The sequence below is a fragment of the Podarcis pityusensis genome, assembly GCF_964106645.2.
Source record: "Podarcis pityusensis genome assembly, chromosome: 4".
Taxonomy (NCBI): domain Eukaryota; kingdom Metazoa; phylum Chordata; class Lepidosauria; order Squamata; family Lacertidae; genus Podarcis; species Podarcis pityusensis.
In genome coordinates this window covers 56,791,317-56,814,712 of record NC_138027.1, presented here as the reverse complement: position 1 = coordinate 56,814,712, position 23,396 = coordinate 56,791,317, and the positions used below count along the sequence as shown (strand labels likewise).

Below are 23,396 nucleotides of genomic sequence, written 5' to 3'. Positions count from 1 at the left end.
AACTTTTTATTCAAATTAGTACAAATCAGATTTCCCCTTTCATTTGCAAAGTGAGTCACTTTTTTGTAGTCCATAATTAGCTACAGAAAGGCTTTTGGGTGAACCAAGTATACTTTAAAGTACAAACGATAATGGGAAAGACCTCTGTTATAGAATTCTTAGTTGAACCGCATTAAGGTAAAAAAAACCTGATCTGATTAGTAAATTGTGCTTTTTGCTTATCTGCTGTCTGGAGAAATTCCTGCTTTACCTATTGTTTATTATGTGAATGGACCTGCTTTTGAGATACAGTAGGTGTCTACTCACATTATGGTACTTTTAACATGCTCCGCTGCTCTGATTAGTTCCAGTACTTAGCATTTTTTTGGTTGCATTTATTTATAGAATAAGCCTTCTTAGAGTTTTCATTTCTTTGAAGAGCACTTTGTATTTATCTGTACATTTTCATTCTGGTTTCTGTAACACAACCATGTCTAGGTTCCAATTCTCAAATGCTCCTAAGAGTCCCACAGAACAAACATCCCACAGAAAGGAGGGACCAGGAATCTGTCTCCATGGGGCAGCATTACCTCATTGGGCTCCCATAGCCAGACGTCAAAGGTTGGTTTCCGAAGAGCTTCTATTGTCTCCTGAGAAAGCATGTACTGCAGAGAAAATGAGGCATTGTTATGAAATACGATTCTCAACAACACCCGCTTCATATTTTCTCTTGTCGGTCACCCATCTTCATGACTCAGCTCAATAAATTCAATAAGTAAGTAACTAACCTACCCTCTGTATAGGATTTCACTTGAACCAGAGCTAACTGAGGGTGTAGTTCAGGCAACAACCCCCAAATATATGAATTATAACAGGTTTTGCACTGTTATAGTGGGGTTTAGGGGGGGGCGCACAGGGGGACTATGGTTGCAGGTGCACCATTTTTGTGGGGGGCATGAACCAGATGTCCTAGCACAGCCTGGTCCAGGCCTCATCTCCATCCACTAAGGGCTGTATCAGCTGGGCAGGCTCTCCCTCTGCACGGGCGGCTCAGTATGACCCCACTTTGCTCCAGTGGGGGTGGGGTCGCTCTGGTGGCAGTGAGGGTTGGGCTCCCCCCCCCCAGCACACAAACCGTATGCATCCACACCCACCCTAGGCACCGACAACTGACACTGCACCCTTGGTCCTTCCCCTCACCATGAAGTAACTACAAGGAGCTTGAAAAAGATAGCATTAGGGCCAAGCGAGATGTGATGCTAAATGTGTCTTTCAAGTGCCTCAGTTATTAAAATAAAATAGCAAGTGTGTGTCTCCTTAGCACTTCAAAGTATGGTGAAACGTACCCCTTTGAGCATCTATCAGCCCAAACATACTACTTAGAATAGGAACTCAACATATTTTTTTAAAAAAATAAATAAATCATAGAATCATAGAATCATAGAGTTGGAAGAGACCACAAGGGCCATCGAGTCCAACCCCCTGCCAAGCAGGAAACACCCTCAGAGCACTCCTGACATATGGTTGTCAAGCCTCTGCTTAAAGACCTCCAAAGAAGGAGACTCCACCACACTCCTTGGCAGCAAATTCCACTGTCGAACAGCTCTTACTGTCAGGAAGTTCTTCCTAATGTTTAGGTGGAATCTTCTTTCTTGTAGTTTGGATCCATTGCTCCGTGTCCGCTTCTCTGGAGCAGCAGAAAACAACCTTTCTCCCTCGTCTATGTGACATCCTTTTATATATTTGAACATGGCTATCATATCACCCCTTAACCTCCTCTTCTCCAGGCTAAACATGCCCAGCTCCCTTAGCCGTTCCTCATAAGGCATCGTTTCCAGGCCTTTGACCATTTTGGTTGCCCTCCTCTGGACACGTTCCAGTTTGTCAGTGTCCTTCTTGAAGGACCTTCTTTCATAGATATGTGACTTGTAATTGATTTGTCCCTTTAAAAGTGTTTGTGGGAGGGGGTGATGGGAAAGTTTTGTTTTTGTTATGTTTTATTCTGCATTTGATGCCGCGAATGGCCCTAAAATCTTTGAATGCTTTGAATGAAAGGCAGTATACAAATTTAATTAATAATAATAATAATAATAATAATAATAGAATAATAATTTGTTGATTTAAATATTTTATATCAGCATGGGAGCAATGGAATCTAACCATCACCTGTAGCAAAGTAAATTGAAACTTTAATAAGAGATTTTATGGAGAAAATCTAGGTAGCATTTGAGTAGAAAATGTTTTCATAATAAATTAGGGATGGAAAGGATATTTTTAACTAACATGATTATCTGCTCTGTAAAACAGAATTTTGAATTCTTATGTGCTGCAGTGTACCTTAGGATAGGATGGAACATCCCTTCGGGGCACCAGCCTCTTGCTCTCATCCAGGAAGCTGTATTTACAGGGGCAGTTGGTCCTGTGTAAGAAAACAAAATCCAGCCCTCTTTACCTTTTGTATATATTTTTCCAAGCAAATATGAATAAACTAGTTCCTTTGACGTGAGATTGATTTTCAGTACCAACCGACCAAACGATTTTCACCTTTGGATCCACAAAGCAAAATCAGAAATGCTGCAGCCGTGCAAAATACTATTATACTGAATTTGAAACCATGGAACACAATCTAGAGAAAGCTGGCCATTTCCACACATTACACTGAAACTCTAAATCAACCGTGTCTTCTCCTGTAATGTTGTATTTGAAGGGAATTTGCACATCCATTCATAAGGGATCAAAACTCTTGGGAGATGTTTCTACCAGGTATTTTCAGACATGAAAATGTCCTTTAAGCGTCACAGGAAAAACATGGTCAACCCACGCTGAGCACGCAGGAACCCAATTTTTAATGTGAAAAAACAAAACCCTAAAATACCACAAAAATCAAGAGATGTGCTGTATGCTGTATTTTTTGCTCTATAGGACGCACTGGACCATAGGACACACCAGACCATAGGAGGGGGAGAACAGGAAAAAAAAATTCTCCCCCTCTCTGCTCAGCGACCCTTCAGTGAAGCGGCAGGAGAAATGTAGCCTCTTTCATACAGTGGCGGAACTTCAAGCTCCGGCGCGGGGGGGGGGCGCAGGGGTGGAGTGCAGGCGGGGGCATGGCGCGCATCCTGGGGGCGTGGCGCGTTACCTACGGGGGTGTGGCGCCCAGCATGGGGGGACAGCCACGATGGCACCCTACCGGGATTGTGCCGCTGTGGGCGGTGCGCTCCCCCCCATTCCTCCACCAGTGGATGTATACTTACATTATAGCGCATGCTGCACAAACCTATGCACTTCTACTCAAAAATAAGTTTGACTGAGTTCAGTAGGACTTATTCCCTAATATAACAATGAGGAGTCTCAGGTCAAGGGGCCAAATGTGACAGTACAGTCATACCTTGAGTTAAAGACGCTTCAGGTTTAATCTTTTCAGGTTGCGTCCCACAGCGACACGGAAGTAACGGAATGGGTTACCTCCGGGTTTCGCCACTCGCGCATACACAGACGCTAAAAAACGACGTCATGCGCATGCGCAGAAGCGGCAAATTGCAACCCGCGCACGCGCAGACACAGATTGCTTTCCTCTCAGGTTGTGAACGGGGCTCTGGAACGGATCCCGTTCACAACCAGAGGTACCACTGTACAGGTCTCTAGCTCTTTGAATTTTTCCCAGGCCAGACCCCTTCCCCTTAGGCCACACCCCTCACCAGCCATGCTCCAGGTCCTCATGGTGCTTTTGCCTGGCAGGAATGTACAGTATCTCTGAACTTTGATAATGCCTCTTGCAAGTCCAGATAGAGGACACAGAGATGTGCTGTGTGTGTAGAAACCTCTTTAACTTTTAAGTGGCAGAAATTTAGCCTACTGGAATGAAAAGTAAGAGTAATATCATTTGTTCCCTGGGTTTCCTGACTTTTTGCTGAATTATGAGACTGAAATTCTATAAGGCACAGCTTTCCAAATCACCACATCTCAAACCTGAGGGGGAGAGAGATATACAGCTCAAATTTCTGCTTGTCATGTTCCCATTGAAGGCATACTAGGCCTGTTGGTCAGATTAGAACCTAGTGGGCAGTTGGCAACTTTGTCATCTTCTGTTGGTTAGGGCTAGGCATGGAGACAACTGCCAATTTCAGTTTCTCAAAGTTTCTCATTTTTCCACATCACTTTCTTTTTTAAGTCCTCATGAGAATCTCAGGATTTCAGTGTGAATTTCTTCTAATATATATGTTTTTGTATGCAATTTTGCATTAATATGCTCATGTATGCAAAGCACTTTCCCCCAATGTAATGCATTTTGTATGCTATTTACACTAATATATGAATCATATGCCCTTTAAAGTAATCATTTTTTTTTTTAAAAAGAACTTTACCCTAGTATATGCATATATGCATTTTTGGCTGGAGAACTGCAATGCAAAATTTGGAGAAGTATAGAATCCAAAGGATGGCTGTGTTTTGGTTTGAATATTGTTTCAAACATAGTGAATTAGGTTCACCTTTAAATGCAAACTGAATCATATTTCTCTTCCTTCCCCAATTAGAGCGCAGATGTATTAAAGAAAACAGAGAGAGAGTTGGAACAAGAGAATTCAAAGCAGAAAAATGAATCCTCAGCATTGTGTATCGGAAGTCTTTCAGTCCAACTCTTGAGACGAGTATTTGCTTAGCGGCTCAAGGATCAAGACCCTTCTGCAGTAAGTCAACATTGGCTTATGCCCTCACTTCAAACAGCTGGAGCCACGTTGCCTAGGAAACTCAAAGCTACTTGTAATTTTAATCACTGAATTCTACGGAGGTCTTCCTTCAGGACGAATGCCACACACACAGAGCACATCCTTTTCCTTTCATGCAACGGAATAAATGAAAGGCCCCCAGCAATCTGGAGTATACTGACAAGGTTTGTTGCGATGTCTCAGGCCCAGCTAATGCAAAAGCCATCTGCTTAGGCTGCAAATGGCAGTGGGTGGGATACAGTGCAAACTTTAGAAGCTGTGATGTTTTAAGAATGTGGTCTTAACTGTGAAGATGGGGAGGTGAGAGGAGAATATGGCCAGTGTTTTACACTGATCTTTGTGAAATAGGAAGAAAAGAAAAGATGGAGTGTGAAAGTGAATGCCGTTTAGAGGGACATAGGCTAACACCTTTTCCTGAAAGCAAAATTATACCTGCTGTCAGACGCAGCATCATTTTTTCTTTTCTTAAGCGAAAGGCCCAGTGGATTATAGAAATACTCAGAAGTGGCCAATTTGGGGGAGGCGTTATGTGCTATCCATTGTCAGACCAGATCCCCAAGATGTGCCCATTTAAACACCTCAGAACCAGGCTTGAAATCTGGATTGTGAAAATGGAAACAGGTTTTATTGCTTCAACTGAGGAAGCGAACATACTGTATGACAAATGTGTGCACTTTGGCTTATTCATCCTCTCAAAGCTTCAAGAAAGTTGGTGGAGTACAAGTTGAACCAGTAGAATCTGAGCTGAAATTATGCTCCACTTGACAGGTAATAATTAGGGGTGAAGGAACATCAGCTGCAATCATGTGTATCTTTGCAAAGCAAGGCTCTTTTTCTAGCTACTTAGAACAACCAGCTAGATTTAAGTTCTGGGTGAAATGCCAAACCTGTGGCTATTGATTCGGTGTTTTGAATGAAAGGGGAAAGGATGGCCCTCAGTTTTAGGCTAGCAAAAGACTCATTTTCTGGATCAGTCTAGCAGCCGCCTTGCTATTTCCTGTGGTACAGCCTCTCTTATATCCTATGTTCACTTTTCAGTCACTTAGTGACCTCTTTTCTCCACGTATTGTCCAGTGTGGGGTCAGATTCTGTGGGGTCCATGTACAAGATGCTCATACCTTCTGGTGTTGCCCCTGCCCATCCAGATCCCCTCTCCCTTTGAGTCCAACCTGCACCTAGACAGAGAAGGCAAGGCAAGGCAAGCTGCTGCACTCTTTCTTCCACCACTCGCCGCTCACTTTCTCAGAGAAGGCAGGTTAAAAGGCAGTGACGACAAGGAGGAGGAGAGAGTAGCAGAGAGCTCCAGCGGTTGCTAGAGTGTAGGCCTCAACAGATGCTCAATGATCCTGACAGTTCTTTTCTCATTACTAGGGGCAGCTCATCCCCTTTTGTCACCTGAAACCTCTCCTACCGGGATTGTGTGCCTTCTGCTTCCAGCTTCCAGCAAGATCTCATGAGACCCCAGCGAGAGCTTGTGGAGGCCTCTCACAATATCTCGCTGGAACCCGGAAGCCGCCACTGCGGCTTCTCCTCGCTTCATTGGCAGCAGTGGTATGGGTAGGTGGGTGGGTGTTCCCACAGAGGGGCCCCTCAGATGTGGCTGCCTCAAGATGCCTCATGGATCTGCTTATTACATCTCTCTCGCTTCTCTCCCCCCCCCCCCCCCGTCCTGCATCCTGTCAGTAAATTTCAGGAGGCACGTTGCTTGTACTTTGGGGCCTCTCAGAATTACAGGCTTTTTTATTTAATAAATACAAAATGTAAGTGACTCAACTGTGTAAGCCCTGGAAATATTGATGCAAATAAAAGAAGTTGTGGAGGAAGAAGGGTTAGGGGAACTTTGAGGTGGAATCATGAAGTAGCCAGGTTTTAGAATTCTAGAGTAGTCGAGTTTAGCTTCTGCTAAAAGGAATTACGGTGGTACCTCGGGTTACATACGCTTCAGGTTACATATGCTTCCGGTTACACACTCCGCTAACCCAGAAATAGTGCTTCAGGTTAAGAACTTTGCTTCAGGATAAGAACAGAAATTGGGCTCCGGCGGCCCGGCGGCAGCAGGAGGCCCCATTAGCTAAAGTGGTGCCTCAGGTTAAGAACAATTTCAGGTTAAGAACGGACCTCCGGAATGAATTAAGTACTTAACCCGAGGTACCACTGTAGTAGACAATATTAACAATAGATGCAACTTCATTATTACTTTCTTTCTTTCTGGGGAAAAAGCAACAAGGGAGAAAACAGGTGGTGAGAAAAAGTCAGTGTCCAAAAGGGGAAAACTGAATACTTCTTCTCCAGATCAAACACACACATGTTGTACCTCTTTAGTAGGGATGAGAGAGAAATATAATTTTATTTGCATTTGAATGAGACAGTAGCTAATTTGCACTTCTCAAACCAATATGTGAACCAAAACACAGTTGCCCTTCAAAATTCGCATTTCTCCAAATTTTATGACATCATTCTCCAACCAAAATGTACAAACATGCACTTATTAGGGGAAAGTGCACATAAAATGCATAAATTCGTAAAAGTAGCATACACAAATGCATTATATCTGTAAAAGCTGTTTGCAAAAATCTATGTATATTAGACGTGTTTATAAATAAATCTGCACCAAAATGCTGATGGATTTTTGTGAGGATATATATATTTTTTAAATGATAGAAAAAGGCATATTGCTGCAGAAATATTGCTTCTCAAGATTGGAGAAGTAAGAAAGCGAGAGAAACTGAAATTGTCCAGTCCAGCTCTATAGTGAGATATAAACAAGTAACACTTTAGCAAAAGCCACCTGCATCAATGATGACATCAAGAACTCCTTAAGCACCTTATGCACCCTCTGCATTGTGAGCATGGACCACATCACAGCACTATAATTCCCAGGTTTTCCTAGGGGAAGCTTGGACAGTTAAGCGGGCTGAAGTTTGCAAAGCTGCCGTGCCTTTGCCCAGCAGCACCAGCCTTCTGAACTGCTTCTATCTTCTTTTCTTAAACAACTTTAATCATGTATTGGCTGTCGACATGCTTGCTCTGATGTGTCAGCGACAGCGAAGCCGAAATGTACCAGCTGCTGCGGCCTGCCATTACAAGCTATGATTGCTTCTGCTTCTGTTTTAATTGCAGCTCCAAACTTGGTAGCGCATCAGATTAGCAGACTAGCTTCTTCCGCTGAAAAGGAAATACCTCCTTCTGGGGTTAAAATATAGCATGCACATCCTTGCATAGTACAAGACCATAACAAGAGGAGTTGCTGTGTGTATATTGTGATATTTCCTCAGATTACATTTCATATCTGAGCAGGTCTGTTTAAAATAAGAGAGCCTCTTTACCAAACAAATGTTTTTCTTGGCAGAATAAGTTTTTGTTCTACGCATAAAACTAAGGCTAGAATTCTTTATTACCGGATGGGTAAACATAGGGAAACCAAGATGTTAATCTCTCTATGAGAGTTATTTTTCCAGTCATCTGGCATGAGCTCGTTTAACCATTAAGTCGCCATGTCTGTTTAAATAAAACAAGTATCATTCATATATATGTATTGTTGCACACCACCCATCAATCTCCGAGTTGTGCGAGATTCCAGGGGTTCCTGGCACTTATCCAGGTCCCGTGGTTCCTTTTAGAAATGAGGCACAGCAGAGACTGCAGTATCTCTTTGATAAATGGTTTATTTAAACATATATACAACCTGAGCCGATGATGGAGGGGCTCACAGAATTAACACCCCAAGAAGGTCTTGCTTCTTCAATAGCCACAGCCTTGGATTCCAGGAGAAATCAGCCATGCCTCTCTTTCTCTGACTTCCCAGCCTGCAGCTTTTTCATCCAGCTTCTAGCTCACTTCACTCAACTCTCCACTCTGGCTGTTTGTCTTTCTAACAAACAGACAGTTGAGAGAGGGAGGCCCACCCATTTGTTCTCCAGCACACAGACACTACCTTTGTTCCCTTAATGACTCATACATAGCAGGCCATTACCAGGCTGGCCTGGCTATTCCAGCAATGGAACCCATGCTGGATCTAGGAATTAGAACAGGGGTCAGCAACCTTTTTTCAGTCGTGGGCCGGTCCACCATCCCTCAGACCATGTGGTGGGCTGGACTGTATTTTGAAGAAAAAAATGAACAAATTCCTATGCCCCACAAAGAGATGCATTTTAAATAAAAGCACACATTCTACTCATGTAAAAACACCAGGCAGGCCCCACAAATAACCCAGAGATGCATTTTAAATAAAAGGACACAATCTACTCATGTAAAAACATGCTGGTTCCTGGACTGTCCACGGGCTGGATTTAGAAGGCGATTGGACCGCATCCAGCCCATGGGCCTTAGGTTGCCTACCCCTGAATTAGAAGGATCTTACATACAGGCTACCTCCCCCCGCAACTCATAATACTACATGCTGTTGGACTATACAGCTTTTGAAAAACAACAACAACCCCAGACCATCAAGCATTACAAATTTGTTTATTAGGCTGCAATTCTATTCATACTTACTTGGGAGAGTAAACCTCACTGAACTCAATGTGATTTACTTCCAAGTAAGCTTTCTTAGGATTACTGGAAGAGTCTTAACGCAGGAATCTCTCTGAGGAGGCTGTTTTCCTCAAAGAAGAAAGAAAAAGAAAAGAAAAGCAGAACTTACCTGGTGCTTCTCGCTGCCATTTCATCCCTCATCTTTTTAATATCACTCTTACACTTTTCAATCTCCGCTACTTTCAGTCCTTCCACTGTCAACAAAGTGAAACAACAGGGGGGTTACCATGGAGAAACCCGAAGGATCTCATTTCAGTAACTGTGCAGATTTTTCAAAAGGCACCGAGCGGCGGTGTTTGCCAGTGACTCAATGGTCCTTCTGTCCGAAACCTGTTCCTTTGCAGGCATGTACAGCAAACATCATAAATCATTAAAACTGGCAAGATTTTAGGAGAGCCCCCCAAAAAACTCACAGTCATGGTACCTATTGTGAGCAGCGCACAGCAATATTTAGCTGTCTTGCTGTTTTTCAGAGTCTCTCTCAGAACATGAATAGATGGAAGTGCCTGACAAAGCTATTGCAATGATATGTTAACAATAAGAAGAGCTGTAATTGTATTGTGACAAACGTGCTTTGCTGGGCTTAAAGCACCCTATTAAATGAACAGGTGACATGAAAGAGGAAGCTGTGAGATTCATAACCTAATCTGGGAACTGGGAAGTAATTTCAGTTCTTGATAATTACTTGAAAATATGATGCTGTTCTTTAAATATCAAGCAGGGTTTGAAAACAGCACAGGAAATCCTGTTCCTGTATATGTATGGCACAGGGCAAAAAGTTTGACTTGTTATGTTTCCAGGTGGCAAGAAATGCATTTCATGTAGCCTTGAAAGCTTAATACAATCTGAATAGATAAGTGGCTTTTTTCTGCTATCTGGTCGCTTAAGGACTTTAATAAAATGGCACTGCATTAAGTGTACACCATACTCAGTAGGATAATTTCACAGCCTGCTTGCTTGCTGTGCTCAAGCTGGTACCTAGGAAACTTATAATTGTTTAACTGGGATATATGATTCTAGGTAGTAATGACATGTTATGCAGTATTTTATACTACTGGTTTTCGTACTGTACCCATCTACCTTATGTGTGAATTGCCTATGGACCAAGCATTAATAAACTACCGTATTTTTCGCCCTATAGGATGCACTTTTTCCCCTCCAAAAATGAAGGGGAAATGTGTGTGCGTCCTATGGGGCGAATGCAGGCTTCAGGAAGCTATCCGCAAGCCTTGGGAGCCCAGCGGGAGTTCCCGCCGGGCTCCCAAGGCTTGGGGACAGCAGCCTGCAGCCCGAAACCCGGGCGCACCCTGGGCTTCGGGCAGCTCTCCACAAGCCTTGGGAGCCCGGCGCGACTTCCCGTCGGGCTCCCAAGGCTTGCAGACAGCAGCCTGCAGCCCGATACCCGGGGAGCACAGCAGGGCGCGCCCTGGGCTTCGGGCAGATATCTGCAAGCCTGGAGAGCCCAGCGGGAGTTCCTGCCGGGCTCTAAAGGCTTGCAGATAGCAGCCTGTTCTGGGGGCTGGGGTCGGGGGAAGCTCGGGCTTCCCCCGCCCCCAGCCCTGCAAGCTCCGGGAGCGACGGCGAGGTTGAGCGCAACCTCACCATCGCTCCCGGACCCCCAGCCCCGAGGCTAAAAACGAAGCCAGGACAGCTAGCGGGATCCATCCCGCTCGCTGTCATGGCTTCTTTGCTCTTTGGGGCTGGGGGGGGGAATAACCCCCCCCAAATAAGTGCGCCTTATAGGCGAAAAATACGGTACTACTACTACTACTACTACTTATAATAATAAAAAGGCAAATATCCTCCTGAGCTCCTCCCATGTGTTGTGTAATGCACGTCAAGTGGAATTGCCCCAGGGGTGACATTAAGCTTTCATATTTGTCTGAAAAGAAGAAGCTTCCATAATACATGCAAATGTGATTGCTGCATTTGAATAGGTGAATGAAGAAAGGAAATGGGAAATGGTAGTGTGTAAAAAGGAAAACATGTCTTAATGAGTCAGGCTTGATTGAAATCAAACTTGATTGCTATCAAGCCAAGTTTGCCATCAGTATGTCAGTTCATTCTTCATAAATCCTCTGCTTTCAGGAATTATTATTACCTCTTTAATGAAGTGAAACTTATTTCACACACCCCCAGTTTTAAAGAGGAACGCTAAAGAAGAGCAAGTTGTGAAAGACTGTGGGAAACATCAGCCCTGTTTGCCCTTATCTCTAGGTCAAACCATGGCTTTGCTCTGTGCAAGGAAGTAGCAGAACCACCAAAGTACCCACAATCTCATTTTGGGGAGCTAAGCCATCCTACCTTTCCACATGTAAATAACAGTAGCAGAGGACTGTATGTATGAAAAATTGTCTGCTGGGTGTGCTTGCACTGGATTCTCCTATGCAAACTATATGGAAATGAACAGAGGTTATATATCAACCTATTCTTGGTACGCAGTTGGCGCTGTGGGTTAAACCACAGAGCCTAGGACTTGCCGATCAGAAGGTCGGCGGTTCGAATCCCCGTGACGGGGTGAGCTCCCGTTGCTTGGTCCCTGCTCCTGCCAACCTAGCAGTTCGAAAGCACGTCAAAGTGCAAGTAGATACATAGGTACCACTCCGGTGGGAAGTTAAATGGCGTTTCCATGCGTTGCTCTGGTTCGCCAGAAGCGGCTTAGTCATGCTGGCCACATGACCCGGAAGCTGTACGCCAGCTCCCTTGGCCAATAAAGCGAGATGAGCGCTGCAACCCCAGAGTCAGCCACGACTGGACCTAATGGTCAGGGGTCCCTTTACCTTTTATTCTTGGTACATTGGGTGGTATTCAACCAGGGTTTACACAGAGCAGGCCCATTAAATTAATGGCAACAACTAAATTAGGTTCATTCATTTCAGTGGGATTACTCTCAGTAAAACTTAGCTGAATACCACCCAGTGGTCTCCACTGTGTTTGTAAACAAAATGTTTTCAAAGGATTTTCCTTTTCATAGTGCTAAACTAATCTCTTCAATTACCTGCCTGCGTGCCCTCAGGCATATATATATACTGTTTGTGTACTATACATTTGAGGAGAGGCCTGATTTTTTAAGAAAGCTATCTCATGGAACAGCAGATCTGATGCTGAGATGTTCTCATACCTCAGGGGGCTAAGATGTCTGGTGCAACTCCTAGTACAGTAGAGACATAAACTTAGTGGGCAGAGACTCGGAAGACTGTGTGACTTGTTAATGTAAACTGCAATCCTATACATGGGTGGATCTAGACACAGGTTAAAAATGCTATAAATATGTCAGAAATCGTTACACACACAAAAAAGCCTATGTAAAAATCCATACAAACTCCCTTTTGCTCTCTGGCGCCATCTGGTCTTCTATGCTTATAACGCATTCAAAACGTATTAATGTGACGAATGTATCTGAGTCCATGTCTACTCAGAGGTAAGTCCCACTGAGTGTAATAGGGCTTGCTCCTGAGTAAACGCTGCAGTATCATTCTGGCTGTACATTCAGGTGGGCAGTGGCAGTGCTGTTTTAGGGTTGTTGTTGTTGTTGTTGTCTTCTCCACCCTTGTTCCATCTGCCAGGCTATGAACTATGCCATATTTAGCAACCAGGAGACTGTTGAGGAAGCTTTCTCCCTTTCCCCAGTCTCCCTCTCTCTGTTCTGTCTGCTTATCTCATTGTGTACATATAATCATCTAGTCCCCCTACTTCCCACAATGACACTGGCAAGCAAGATGTATAAGGTTGCAAACCTGTCTCTGCTGTTTGCCTCTCTCTCCTCCTCCTCCTGAATATTCAGGGTAATAGACTACCTAATACTTACCCGGAGTAAATTAAAAAATTGTCCAGTAGCACCTTAGAGACCAACTAAGTTTGTTCTGGGTATAAGCTTTCGTATGCATGCCAATGGTTACCACCAGTTCACTAAGAACTTCAAAGGAAATATATAGGTGTTACAGCAGCAGTTGTGGGGTGGGGTTGGGGGGAAGGCTTCAGAAAGTAGCCAGCCTATGAAAAGCAGGTAGGAGTCAGGAGGATTATATTTTTGCCCCAAACCACCAATCTTGATCTACTGCATTTTTATTTTTATTTTGCCCTGAGAAGTGCTTCTTGAGAAACTGGTTTCGTTCCAAAAATAAAAGGTCGTTACAGATTGAATCTACATTATTACCCCACAGTGTGCCCAGCTGATAACAGGTGAAAACAGGTGTAAGAAGTCCCAGCAATAGGGGTGTTTGTGTGTATTCACACTTGACCAATGGCATTATGGCTGAGTGTATACCAAGATGGCAACCACCAGCTTCTTATGCATTCATCTGGGGGAAAGTGCAGGGAGGAAACGATGAGGGTAACCTAACCAAGGGAAGGGTTTTCAAACACGTATCAAGTAGCCGCACCCACCATTGCAGATGGCAGGTTCTAGAATAAATCTAGATCAAAAGCAGCCTGTACAATAATAACACCTGCTCAACAATGTTGTAATCACCACTTCCTTCTGAATGTCCTAATGAAAGGGAGAATTTTCAAATGTGCATCAAATAAACCTTCTGGGTGGCAGGATGTAGAGAATCAATCTGGACTGAAAGCAGTATGTTGAGGAGAAGCATGAACAATTCTGGACTGAGCAAAATGCATTTTTGTGCTGCAAATGGGCAGTCTTAGGAGCACAGCTCCCATTCCCCTTTTAATATCTGGGAGAGCAGCAGCATGAGAATGAAGCCTGAGAGCATCACCCCCCCCCAAAAAAAAAATATAAGTAGGAAGAAGAAGGTAGAGGAGGCATAATTCAAGGAGGATGTATGGGTGTCATAGACTGCTACATTTGTCAAGCATGCACAGGAGCCTAAACCTGGTCTGGGGACTTGAGTCTTTCCAGTTTAATGGATTGGATTGATTTACAAACTGGGTGCAATTACAGGAGGTGGGTCTCTATATAATTCTTTCCAGATATTCCTTGTAACAGAAAGATGCAAAATGTAAATAGAGACTTTTACTTTAACAAGTAATTCTATATTTTGTAGATTCACCCCCCTCCCTCTTCATTATAGTTTTGTGCCTCACAAAAGATAAAAGGCAGGAGGAATGGTCCTAATGAGATATATCTGTACCTCTGGGGCTCAGCACCATCTCAAACTGACACAAAATTAATTCCAGGTTTCAATTGCTATGTTTTTTAAAAAATAAAAATACTCACATTCAACTCTTTTCTCCAGCATTGCCAAGTGATTATCTACGTCGGTTTTCAGTTCATCAATTTTAAATACCCTGGAGGGAGAAAAAAATTAAACAGGAATGCATGCACATCTTTGATAGCTGTACAATTAAGTGACTTTATAACAAACCTGAATTCTATTGATGGGGAAAATATTAATATAAAACTCAGGCTTTGAATCCATTTAAAAATACATTATTATTTTTTTAAACCCAATAAGTGCAGATACCCCATTAATAAGTTGTTGCTTTGGTCTAGTGATCAGCTATAGGCAAAATTATTCCAATATACAAAAAGCAGAATTCCCACTGTGCTAACAAGCTATCACCATAAAGGGGAATCTTGATCTATGTGTAGTTGCTTACTTTAATGGGACGTAAAGCTTCCCTTCATGAAATAAATGGGGTAGCTGCTGACCTCCATTTTAGAAGCTCTGTTGTTCCTAGGTTTCACACACGGGGTGTGTGGGCTGGTGTGTCTATCTTTACATTTCTAAAGAGTCTGTATGTGTAAATTAATGTTTCCTTTCTTAATATAATAACCTGATCTTTATTCCAGCAGCATTGATTATATTTTCTCTGTGGCTTCATTTATGTTACTTTACAGTATTTTATTTTGCAATCATGTAAGTGGTTTATTAAGGAGCTAAGGAGTTGAACACTCTTATTTAGTTAGAACAATGCTAGGGATTTTGCATCCCTCTTACAAAATGCAGCATAGATGAATTCTATTTCGTTTCAGTTACAAGGTTGGGGGGTGGAGTCCAGTGAATTCATTGCATGTTTAGTCACTGGAAAATCCCATTGGGTTCTGGATTGCAGCCTTCAATTAATTCATCTTTCTCTGCTTGACTAGCCTGTATAAACTTTTAAATGACTCAGGCATACCGTATTCACTATGAAGAACAATGAGTGAAAAGCTGGTGCATTTATCTCAAAGCAAACTGTTTGGGGACTGCAGTGTTGAAATGAATGCAAGGAGAAATATAATTACACTAAAACTATTGCATAAAAATATTACCTGGAGAATTGCTCGATCACCTGCGCCAGCAAATTCTGGAACAGTTCCTCTTTTTCTATTAAAAATATAAAGCAATGGGAGACTAATGAATGTAAGATGGAGGATAGCAGACCTATTTCAGCTTCCACACAGACAGAATTTTGTTTAAAATGGCATATTTAGCAAAGAAAATAAGCTTGGCTATCCTTGTCCAATCAATACTTGCAAAAAATTGCCATTGTCAGTCTAGTATCCCAGGTAAGTAGGTATAGGATTGCAGCCTAAATTGTGCTCTGAATTGTGAAGATGGATAGCCTTTATAAATGACATTCTCAACAATGTAACCAAAGGTATTATTTTTAGACTCATAATAGTCACCTTAGGGGGGAAAACCAATACTCCATATACAAATATTGAAGGTATTCTTGGAGAGTGGGAACTGAATTTGCCTTTCTTTTTACCCCTAAAAGAAACAACTACATTAAAACACAATCAGCAAACCTTTATTATGCCAAATTTCCAATTAATCTGAATTCAGCATATATTCCCCCAAACCTCGCTATACGGCAACACTCAAGCTTATCCAAACCTCTGATTAACCAAATATAAATGGCTTATAGGTAAAAGAGGAGGTGCTCTATCAGCATGCAATGAGGGCATTTCAGAAAGTAACAGCAATTTCCAATATGCAGTGGGGGGCATCAATTTTGCTTTTCCATTCAAAAACACCCTCGTAATGTGCTTTTAAGCACTGCAGTTTGATAGTCAGTGAAATACACTTTCCATTCTCAAGCGAATACATGGCCTTATTCATTAATAGTTACACATGCTTAGATTTTTAAAAAGGGTGAAAGGAGGAAGGAAAGAGAAGAAAAATGCATAAAGTTCCTCAAATTATTCTCTCTCTCGCTCTCTCTGGTAATGCATACATAAGCACCTGTAGGAATAAAGGTATTTAGTACTAGGCAGAGTGGGAACAAAATCTGCTACACCTACCAGTTGTTTGTTGAGATAAGAAAACTAGTTAAGCAGAAAAAAGAAATGCACAGAGGATTCTGTGAATACTATATTGGATTGGAACATGGGTTCAAATTATGGTACTATGTATATGATGGTTGAATCTGGTAAAGTCATTTTTCTCCTGTCCTCTTTGAGATGTTCTATAAAATGAAAACAACAACAGCCTACTTCAAATTATTGCTGTGAGGCTGAATTAGATGAAGGTAAGTATGGCCATATTATGTCTGCGCTTCATTCATTTCATGGACGTATAATGCCACCAAATTTTCCAAAGAACCTCAAAGCAGCTAACAAATCAAAATTTACAACGATATTAAAACCTGACAAATTCCTGGGCGGCCTCCAAACTGTTACTGTATTGCAGGAGGGGATCAGTTGCACGTTGGCAAATTTAGATTTGTGCAATTAGAGAAGATTAAAGTGGTCTGGAACTCTTATGCACAAAAACTACTTTTTAAAAAATGACTTTTGAAGTAAAGAAAGTGATGCGAAAATACACTAGAAAGTGAGGAATAACAATTAATTTATGGGAAGTTGTATAACCTTCGTGCACACAAATCAGCATGGATGCTCAGTAAACAGTAGATACAGTGTGTCCCTTGTACAAGCTTTGTTCAAACAAACTGGAATGCAAGTTCAATAAACAGGACCTGGTTACGAACTTTAAACCACTTCATGAATTCCTTATAGGTAAAAGAGAAGGTACTATATCACCATGCTATGAGGGCATTTTAGAAAGTAACTGCAGGGTACCCGAACAATCATCTGGTTTGTATTCGACCAAGTCCTATGCAGAGTAGACCCACTGAAATGAATGAACCTTAGTCCTGTTTCTTAATTTCAACAGGCCTCCTCTGAGAAGGATTAGTGTTGAATATTACCCGCTACCTGTACTCAGAGGTCTTCAGCAGAGCTCTCCTCTGAGTACCTTCACTGTCTGAATTAGTGGTGTGCCAAAACATGTCATCTGATTTCTCAAAAATGCTTCCCCTACAGAGGAGGATTAAATATATTATTGAATGTTAAAATAAGTAAATGAAAAGAAGGTTAGAAGGATTTGCTGGAAATACGATTTAAACTAGAATACAAAGCGGGGAGGTGAGAGGAAGTCATGGAAACAAGTAAAAGGGAAAAAGGTTGTAAAGGTTTAATTTGATTTTTGTTATACTTTATTATAATGTATTTTTATCTTTTGTTGAGTTTTTTTTATTGTCTGTTTTTTGTAACATGTTTTATTCTTTTTTGTATGTTTTTTTTTCTTTTCTGTTGTAATTTTAAAATTGGAATAAATATTATTTAAAAAAAAAAAATGCTTCCCCTACAAAAGAGGCTTCCATTTCTCCGTTTCCATTCTCAGGAAACTTTAGAATTCCTTTATAATTTTGGTCAGTGCAAACTTACTTTATCATTGTGAAGTGGTTGAGAATAGGACTTTCTATTAAACATTTTCCCAGTGTTCTGCGGCTTCCCCAACTTCTTGTGCAGGAAAAAAAGCCCGTGGCAGAAGGTACTGGACGATGTTTCCCCCACCACATACATTGGAGCATGGGAGGCTGGCGCAGCTGGCCACTGAGTACCTGAGATTCCTGCACTCATAGATTTTGCCTTTACGGTATGCTCTTCCTTTTATCATTAAAATACATCTTTCAACCCTTAAAGGTAAAAAGACTTCACTTGAAAAACAATGAGCAGTCAGATGCACAGCAAGTCGCCCCCCCACCTTCCCGTGCTTATAGGAAAGCCAGGCTGAGGCTGTCATGGGGGTTTCAGGAATACCCAGGTACTCAGACCCCTGGAGAGATGCTTTATAGAATGAAAGAAGGGGTCCTCACAAACAGCCCTTGGCAACATTGGAAGTACGGCAGGCACAAAACCGTACCTCCCACCCAGGATGATTTCACCAGAATCTTCTTTCTGATACTTTCTTAATGCAGTTTTGAATTTTTTTTGGAGAATGTTAAATAACAAAAAGTGGGAGAGATTTCTAATGCAGAGCCAGTTTGAAGTACAACAGATGGCTAACAGGAAATAAACCTCCTTGATTGTGGCACCCTGCCCATGGAGTGCTCTCTGCAAAGAAACTTGTCTGACACTTACTTTGATGCCATTTTCCTGCCAAGGTAAAGGAAACTTATAATGCCAACACATCAAACGTATGGCAACCAAGCAACAGCACTTTAGAGAATGATCTGGAGATTATTACAGATGATAGCTGAACATGAGCCAGCAGTGGTACTGCACTGATTTATCAAGACAATGATATTACCTTGCTTCAGACAAACTAACAGCAAGTGCCTGTTTAAATGAAATTTAAGGGTTCCAAGGGGTACAAGTCACCCTCAACATTTGCTTTATCCTTAGAGGATTAATATGTAAATTACATTGCTGTTTCTCATCAGGACTGATCAGACTTGGGCTAAGTTGCTGTTTAACAAAGTTTAGGGCAACAGCATTTGAAATACAGTGCTTTTTGTGGTGCTGAAACAGAGGGTCAGGTTACCTATACCGCAGACTGGGCTCATGAATGTACCCAAACACATGGAAAGTTTTTCTGAAAACGGGTCGTATGAAAATTTTGCAGCTTAAAAATTGTTGTTGTTGTTGTTGTTGTTATTATTATTATTTACTGCAGCCTTCGAGTGCTCCAAGATGATACTGCATGCTGCCCCAAATGGTCCCAAATAGTGCCCTCTGGTCCCTTATAGTGCCAACACATGAATAATAATAATAAAATCTTGCTGCAAATCTCAGCCACTATTTTCTGCCTCCATCTATCTCCCCATCACAGTGCCCCAAAGCAGGTCACTTCATCCTGCTGTGGCAGCCCTGGCCTACTGACCCTAAGTTGTCCCTGCACAGTTTTTTGGGGGAAGTAATGGGGAAAAACTTTGCATTTGCAAAAGAGGTACACAAAAGCCTAACTGTGTAGCAATCATATTTAAAAATAAAAAGCCCTAAGAAGGCCTCAGGAGCAAAAGTGTTTGTGCAAGTTTCTTCAATGAGAGCTCTGTATTGTTGTACGTCAAAACCAATCTCTGACCACTACGAAAGCCCAGGAGTTCCAGGCACTTACCCAGGGTTTGTGTTTGCCTTTGGAATGAGGCACAGTAGAGACTGCATGGAGTCTTTATGATCTTGGGGTTATTTATGAATATATACAACCTGAGCCTACAATTGAGGGATTCACAGCATTAACACTCCCAAAGGGTCTTGTTTCTCCTGTTGCCACAGCCTTGGATTCAAAGGGACAGCGAGCATTTCTCTCAAACGTTGCTCCGACTCTCCTGCTTGTTGTTTTGTTTCTCTGTCCCATTACGCCCTACTCTCAGCTTCCAACTCACATTGCTCCCAGCTCTCTTCTCTAATCTCTGGCTGTCTTAATTAGCTTTTAACACTTGTTAGATCCAGGGAATACAGTGGTCTGGCACACATTTTAATACTCTAAACTTTGATTAAATTATTAAACTTACTGAATCCAGGGAAAGGTCTAGCAACCATAAACTCCTATCAGTATATTCATTGTTCAGTACAACCCAAACTCCCTTTTGCTGTTCCTTGCTCATTGCACCCAGCTGGAGAAACACTCTCAGCCACTTTGTCTACCGCAGGGGATTAGGAAACAAAGGTGTGCTGCTACTCAGGTTCTCTCAGTTGTGTTTAGCAGTCCTGAAAGCCAGAGTGCTGGCGTTTTGTTTCCAATACCTGTGGTCTGAAAGTTATCTGTTAGATCTATTACCATACCGTAGAAAAAGCTTGTACTGTTTTGGTTTGAAGTGCTTTTATTCAAGTTTCAAACGTTTATTCTCGCTCAATTTTCCTCACCGCATTTGCAAAGCCTGCTAAGTTCAGTTCCCCATTATATACCTATATTATCTTTGACTGCAAGACTGCAGGTAGGATTTCTTCTTTTTAACTCAATCATCAGACAGCACCTAGCTTTTGAGGTCCTTTATTAATAATGATTATTATTAATCATAAAGGTTATGATTTTAAAATATTACAGTTGCTTGCTTTCTCCTTTCTGGTCTTGCAGTTGTTATGAGAATTATAAGGTCTAAGATATAAAATAAATGTTCATAAATGTACCAGGAAAACACATACATAAATATATAAACCACATGTCTGAAACAGTACAGGAAAACAGTCCTAGGCCATTTTGACTCTTTCAATGACCTCAGATATTATGCTGCAGTTTGGAAGGAAATGGGAAAAGCCTCCCCATTGTCTCTGTGCTCACAAATCCCGCCTTAAGGGCACATTTGTGTATGAATAGGGTAAGCCTGTGACCTGGACTCAGGAATTAAGTATTTATCATCACAAAAGAATGGCCAGTTTGTCCAGGTAAACCAGGCATGTCCAAAGTCCGCTTTGGGGACCTAATCTGGCCCACTGGTCAGTTTAATTCAGCCCCTGTGGCAGTTTATTTCCTGGGGTAAAATCCTAAAAAAACCTCAACAACTTCAATCCTAAAAAAAGGTTAACAGCTTTGGTCGGCCCTCTGGTTGGCCCTCACGGCCCTTCACTTCATCAAATCTGGCCCTCTTTGAAAAAAGTTTGGACACCACTGAGGTAAACCCATTAACTGCTACAGTGTGGCAATTTCAAAAGTCTTTATAAGGGCTTGCACACCATGGTTCTGGGTTCCTCCTCCCTCCTACGTGGGGGGAGCGAGCACCCTGTTGCAACAGTTTAATAAAGATCAGGCTTACTAGCTGCCTTGCTTCTCAATATTCTCTGGTTGGCCTCTGTTATTTTCTCCTACCGATAGAGAACCTACATAAGGACTCTATACGGGCTCTTGGGTACCCCATAAGGGAAAAGGAGCAGGTTTTTCTTATAAGACAGTGCAATCTTGCTCTGTAATGTGCCCTATAGGACGGAGCAAGGGACAGCCTTGATTTGGCCTTTGCTCCAAGTGGGAAGGGTGGTGGTCTGGAAACAGGAGGGCTAGATGCTGCAGGGGAAAGGGACCACTTGGGATGGTCTGTTCTTGGAGGTCGATAAATTCTAATGGATTTCTGATGTTTACAGTGGCTTCACCAAGTGATCCTCTCGGTGCTTCTATTTCACTGTGGAACAGTGAGATTCCTAGGGCCTTTGACATAATTGGGACCATGGAGACTGCAATTCTCCTTGGTATTTTGAGGAGCTCCGGTTGAAGGAGTGGGCTGGATGAAGGTTGAAACACAAATGCAGGAACCTTGCTATGAAGCTGATCCAACACATAATAGGATACATAATTGTGCCCACTGTGCAGCAGTGAGGTCAGCAATGAAGTCATACTTTGCTGCATCCATCACATCCCTGAGGAGTCAGCCAGCAGAGTCGTTCCTTGTGGTCTAGTTACCCTTGTGGATTAGCTACCCTGCACTTGGGGCAGATTCCTGAAGCACATCATGGCTGGCCATGAGGGGTTTGCCAGACACTTTGAGGAAATGTATATGGAGGATACATTCTGATACAACATTTTCATGTGCATGTATCTATTAGAATCAACCCCCCCCCCCCCAAATTAGGTGCTATTTCAGAGAGGCAGGCTTTCCTAAGCTAGGAACAGGTTTGCATTTGTACAATAGCTTAGGTAATTTCTGACCGCATGGAAGGCATTGCAAGTTGGTCTTGGAAGAGATGTACCACCAGAAAGCGCTTCAAAATCATGCACAGACCACAGATATTTTTTAAGGAAGAAATGCTTATGCTGAATCAGAGCAAGATTGTATCTCTAACAGTAGCCAACTCTGGGAAGTTTCATGCCTCCAGGATATGGTAATCAGAAGTATATAATATATCTTCCTAATATAAACCAAAGACAATAGATCAGCAGTTTCCAAATTGCGTTGCGTGGAGCACTTGGTGCTCTGTAAAGCATCTCCAAGTGCTCTATGAAGAAATTGGAAAGAAAATTAAATAAATATGTGCCTTTGGCATAAGGACAACGATAGTTCTCTATGACAAATTTCTCTTCCAAAAAGTGCTCTACGACTCAAAAAGTTTGGGAACTGCTGCTATAGCTTATTGCAGCTGCTTATTTTATAAAATGTGATGTATAATACAAAATTACTTATTTTAATTTGCTTTTAAATATTAAATGTCAGATTGCAGTGTTCTATGTAAGTCAAAATTAACAGCTCAAGTAAAATTCAACCATATTTTGAATGCTACTAAGCCCAGATCATAATGCAAGGATAAAATTAAAGTAGCAATTTCCTGCATTTGTTCTCTCTAGTCTTAATGGGGGGGATACTAAGAAGATATTCATGAGATTAATACACAGTTGAATGATCATATATCTGGTGAATTATTGCATTCTAATATTTAAAAAATATTCTAGTTGGCTACAGCTCTCATTAAGGCATGCCTTCTCTCGTTGTCCTGATGTACATAATAAGGTATATCACTCTGTCCCCACCCCTACTTTTTGCAAATATTTTATTTTAGCTACTACGAACCTCAAAATTGGAATAATCAAGCAAAGCTTCAAAAGCACAAAATCAAAGTAGATCCAAATACAACTAAAATACAAGACCCTCATTGTTCCACTTTGTTTCATTTTTGTTAAGCAATTCTAAAATGCAGCAAGCAGAACAGTAAACAGAAAGACTGGTTCTAGATAAGTAAATAGCTTTCCCTTTTTTTAAAAAAAGCAGCTTAAACGTCTGCTGCAAATCAAATGGCTGAACTCAAATAAATAATGTGTTTAACAAAACCACGAAACTTTTCTTTCTGCTTACCGTTCACAAACAGCAGAATGTTATACACAGGCCAAAGAAGAACAAACTCTGAACCCGGTATATCCTGGTTTCATTGCCTCTCAGAACTTTTGCGGCGGCTGAAGCTTACAAGAAAGTGACAAGGTCCTATAAAAAGAATCCACTTTAAAAAAAAGAAAAGAAAGGGAAAAAACCCACCCCTAGAAGTACTACTTTCCCTCCCTCTCGCTG

At 41.9% G+C, this 23,396-nt stretch overlaps 1 protein-coding gene across 8 annotated transcripts in view; it reads right to left on the bottom strand.

The window, feature by feature from the left end:
• The window catches only part of PDE9A (phosphodiesterase 9A), a 74,174-nt gene that overhangs the window by 15,726 nt on the left and 35,052 nt on the right, over positions 1-23,396 (bottom strand). For 5 of the 8 annotated variants that reach the window (XM_081003615.1, XM_081003617.1, XM_081003619.1 and 2 more), the window contains 5 exons: positions 15,457-15,511; positions 14,419-14,489; positions 9,349-9,433; positions 2,317-2,398; positions 570-644 (listed from right to left, as the gene is read on the bottom strand). In XM_081003615.1, the coding sequence (XP_080859741.1) occupies positions 570-644; positions 2,317-2,398; positions 9,349-9,433; positions 14,419-14,489; positions 15,457-15,511 (368 nt within the window). Of the gene's footprint in view, positions 1-569; positions 645-2,316; positions 2,399-9,348; positions 9,434-14,418; positions 14,490-15,456; positions 15,539-23,186; positions 23,384-23,396 lie in introns of those variants that run through there. The other 3 variants (XM_081003614.1, XM_081003616.1, XM_081003618.1) reach the window with 2 other exon arrangements.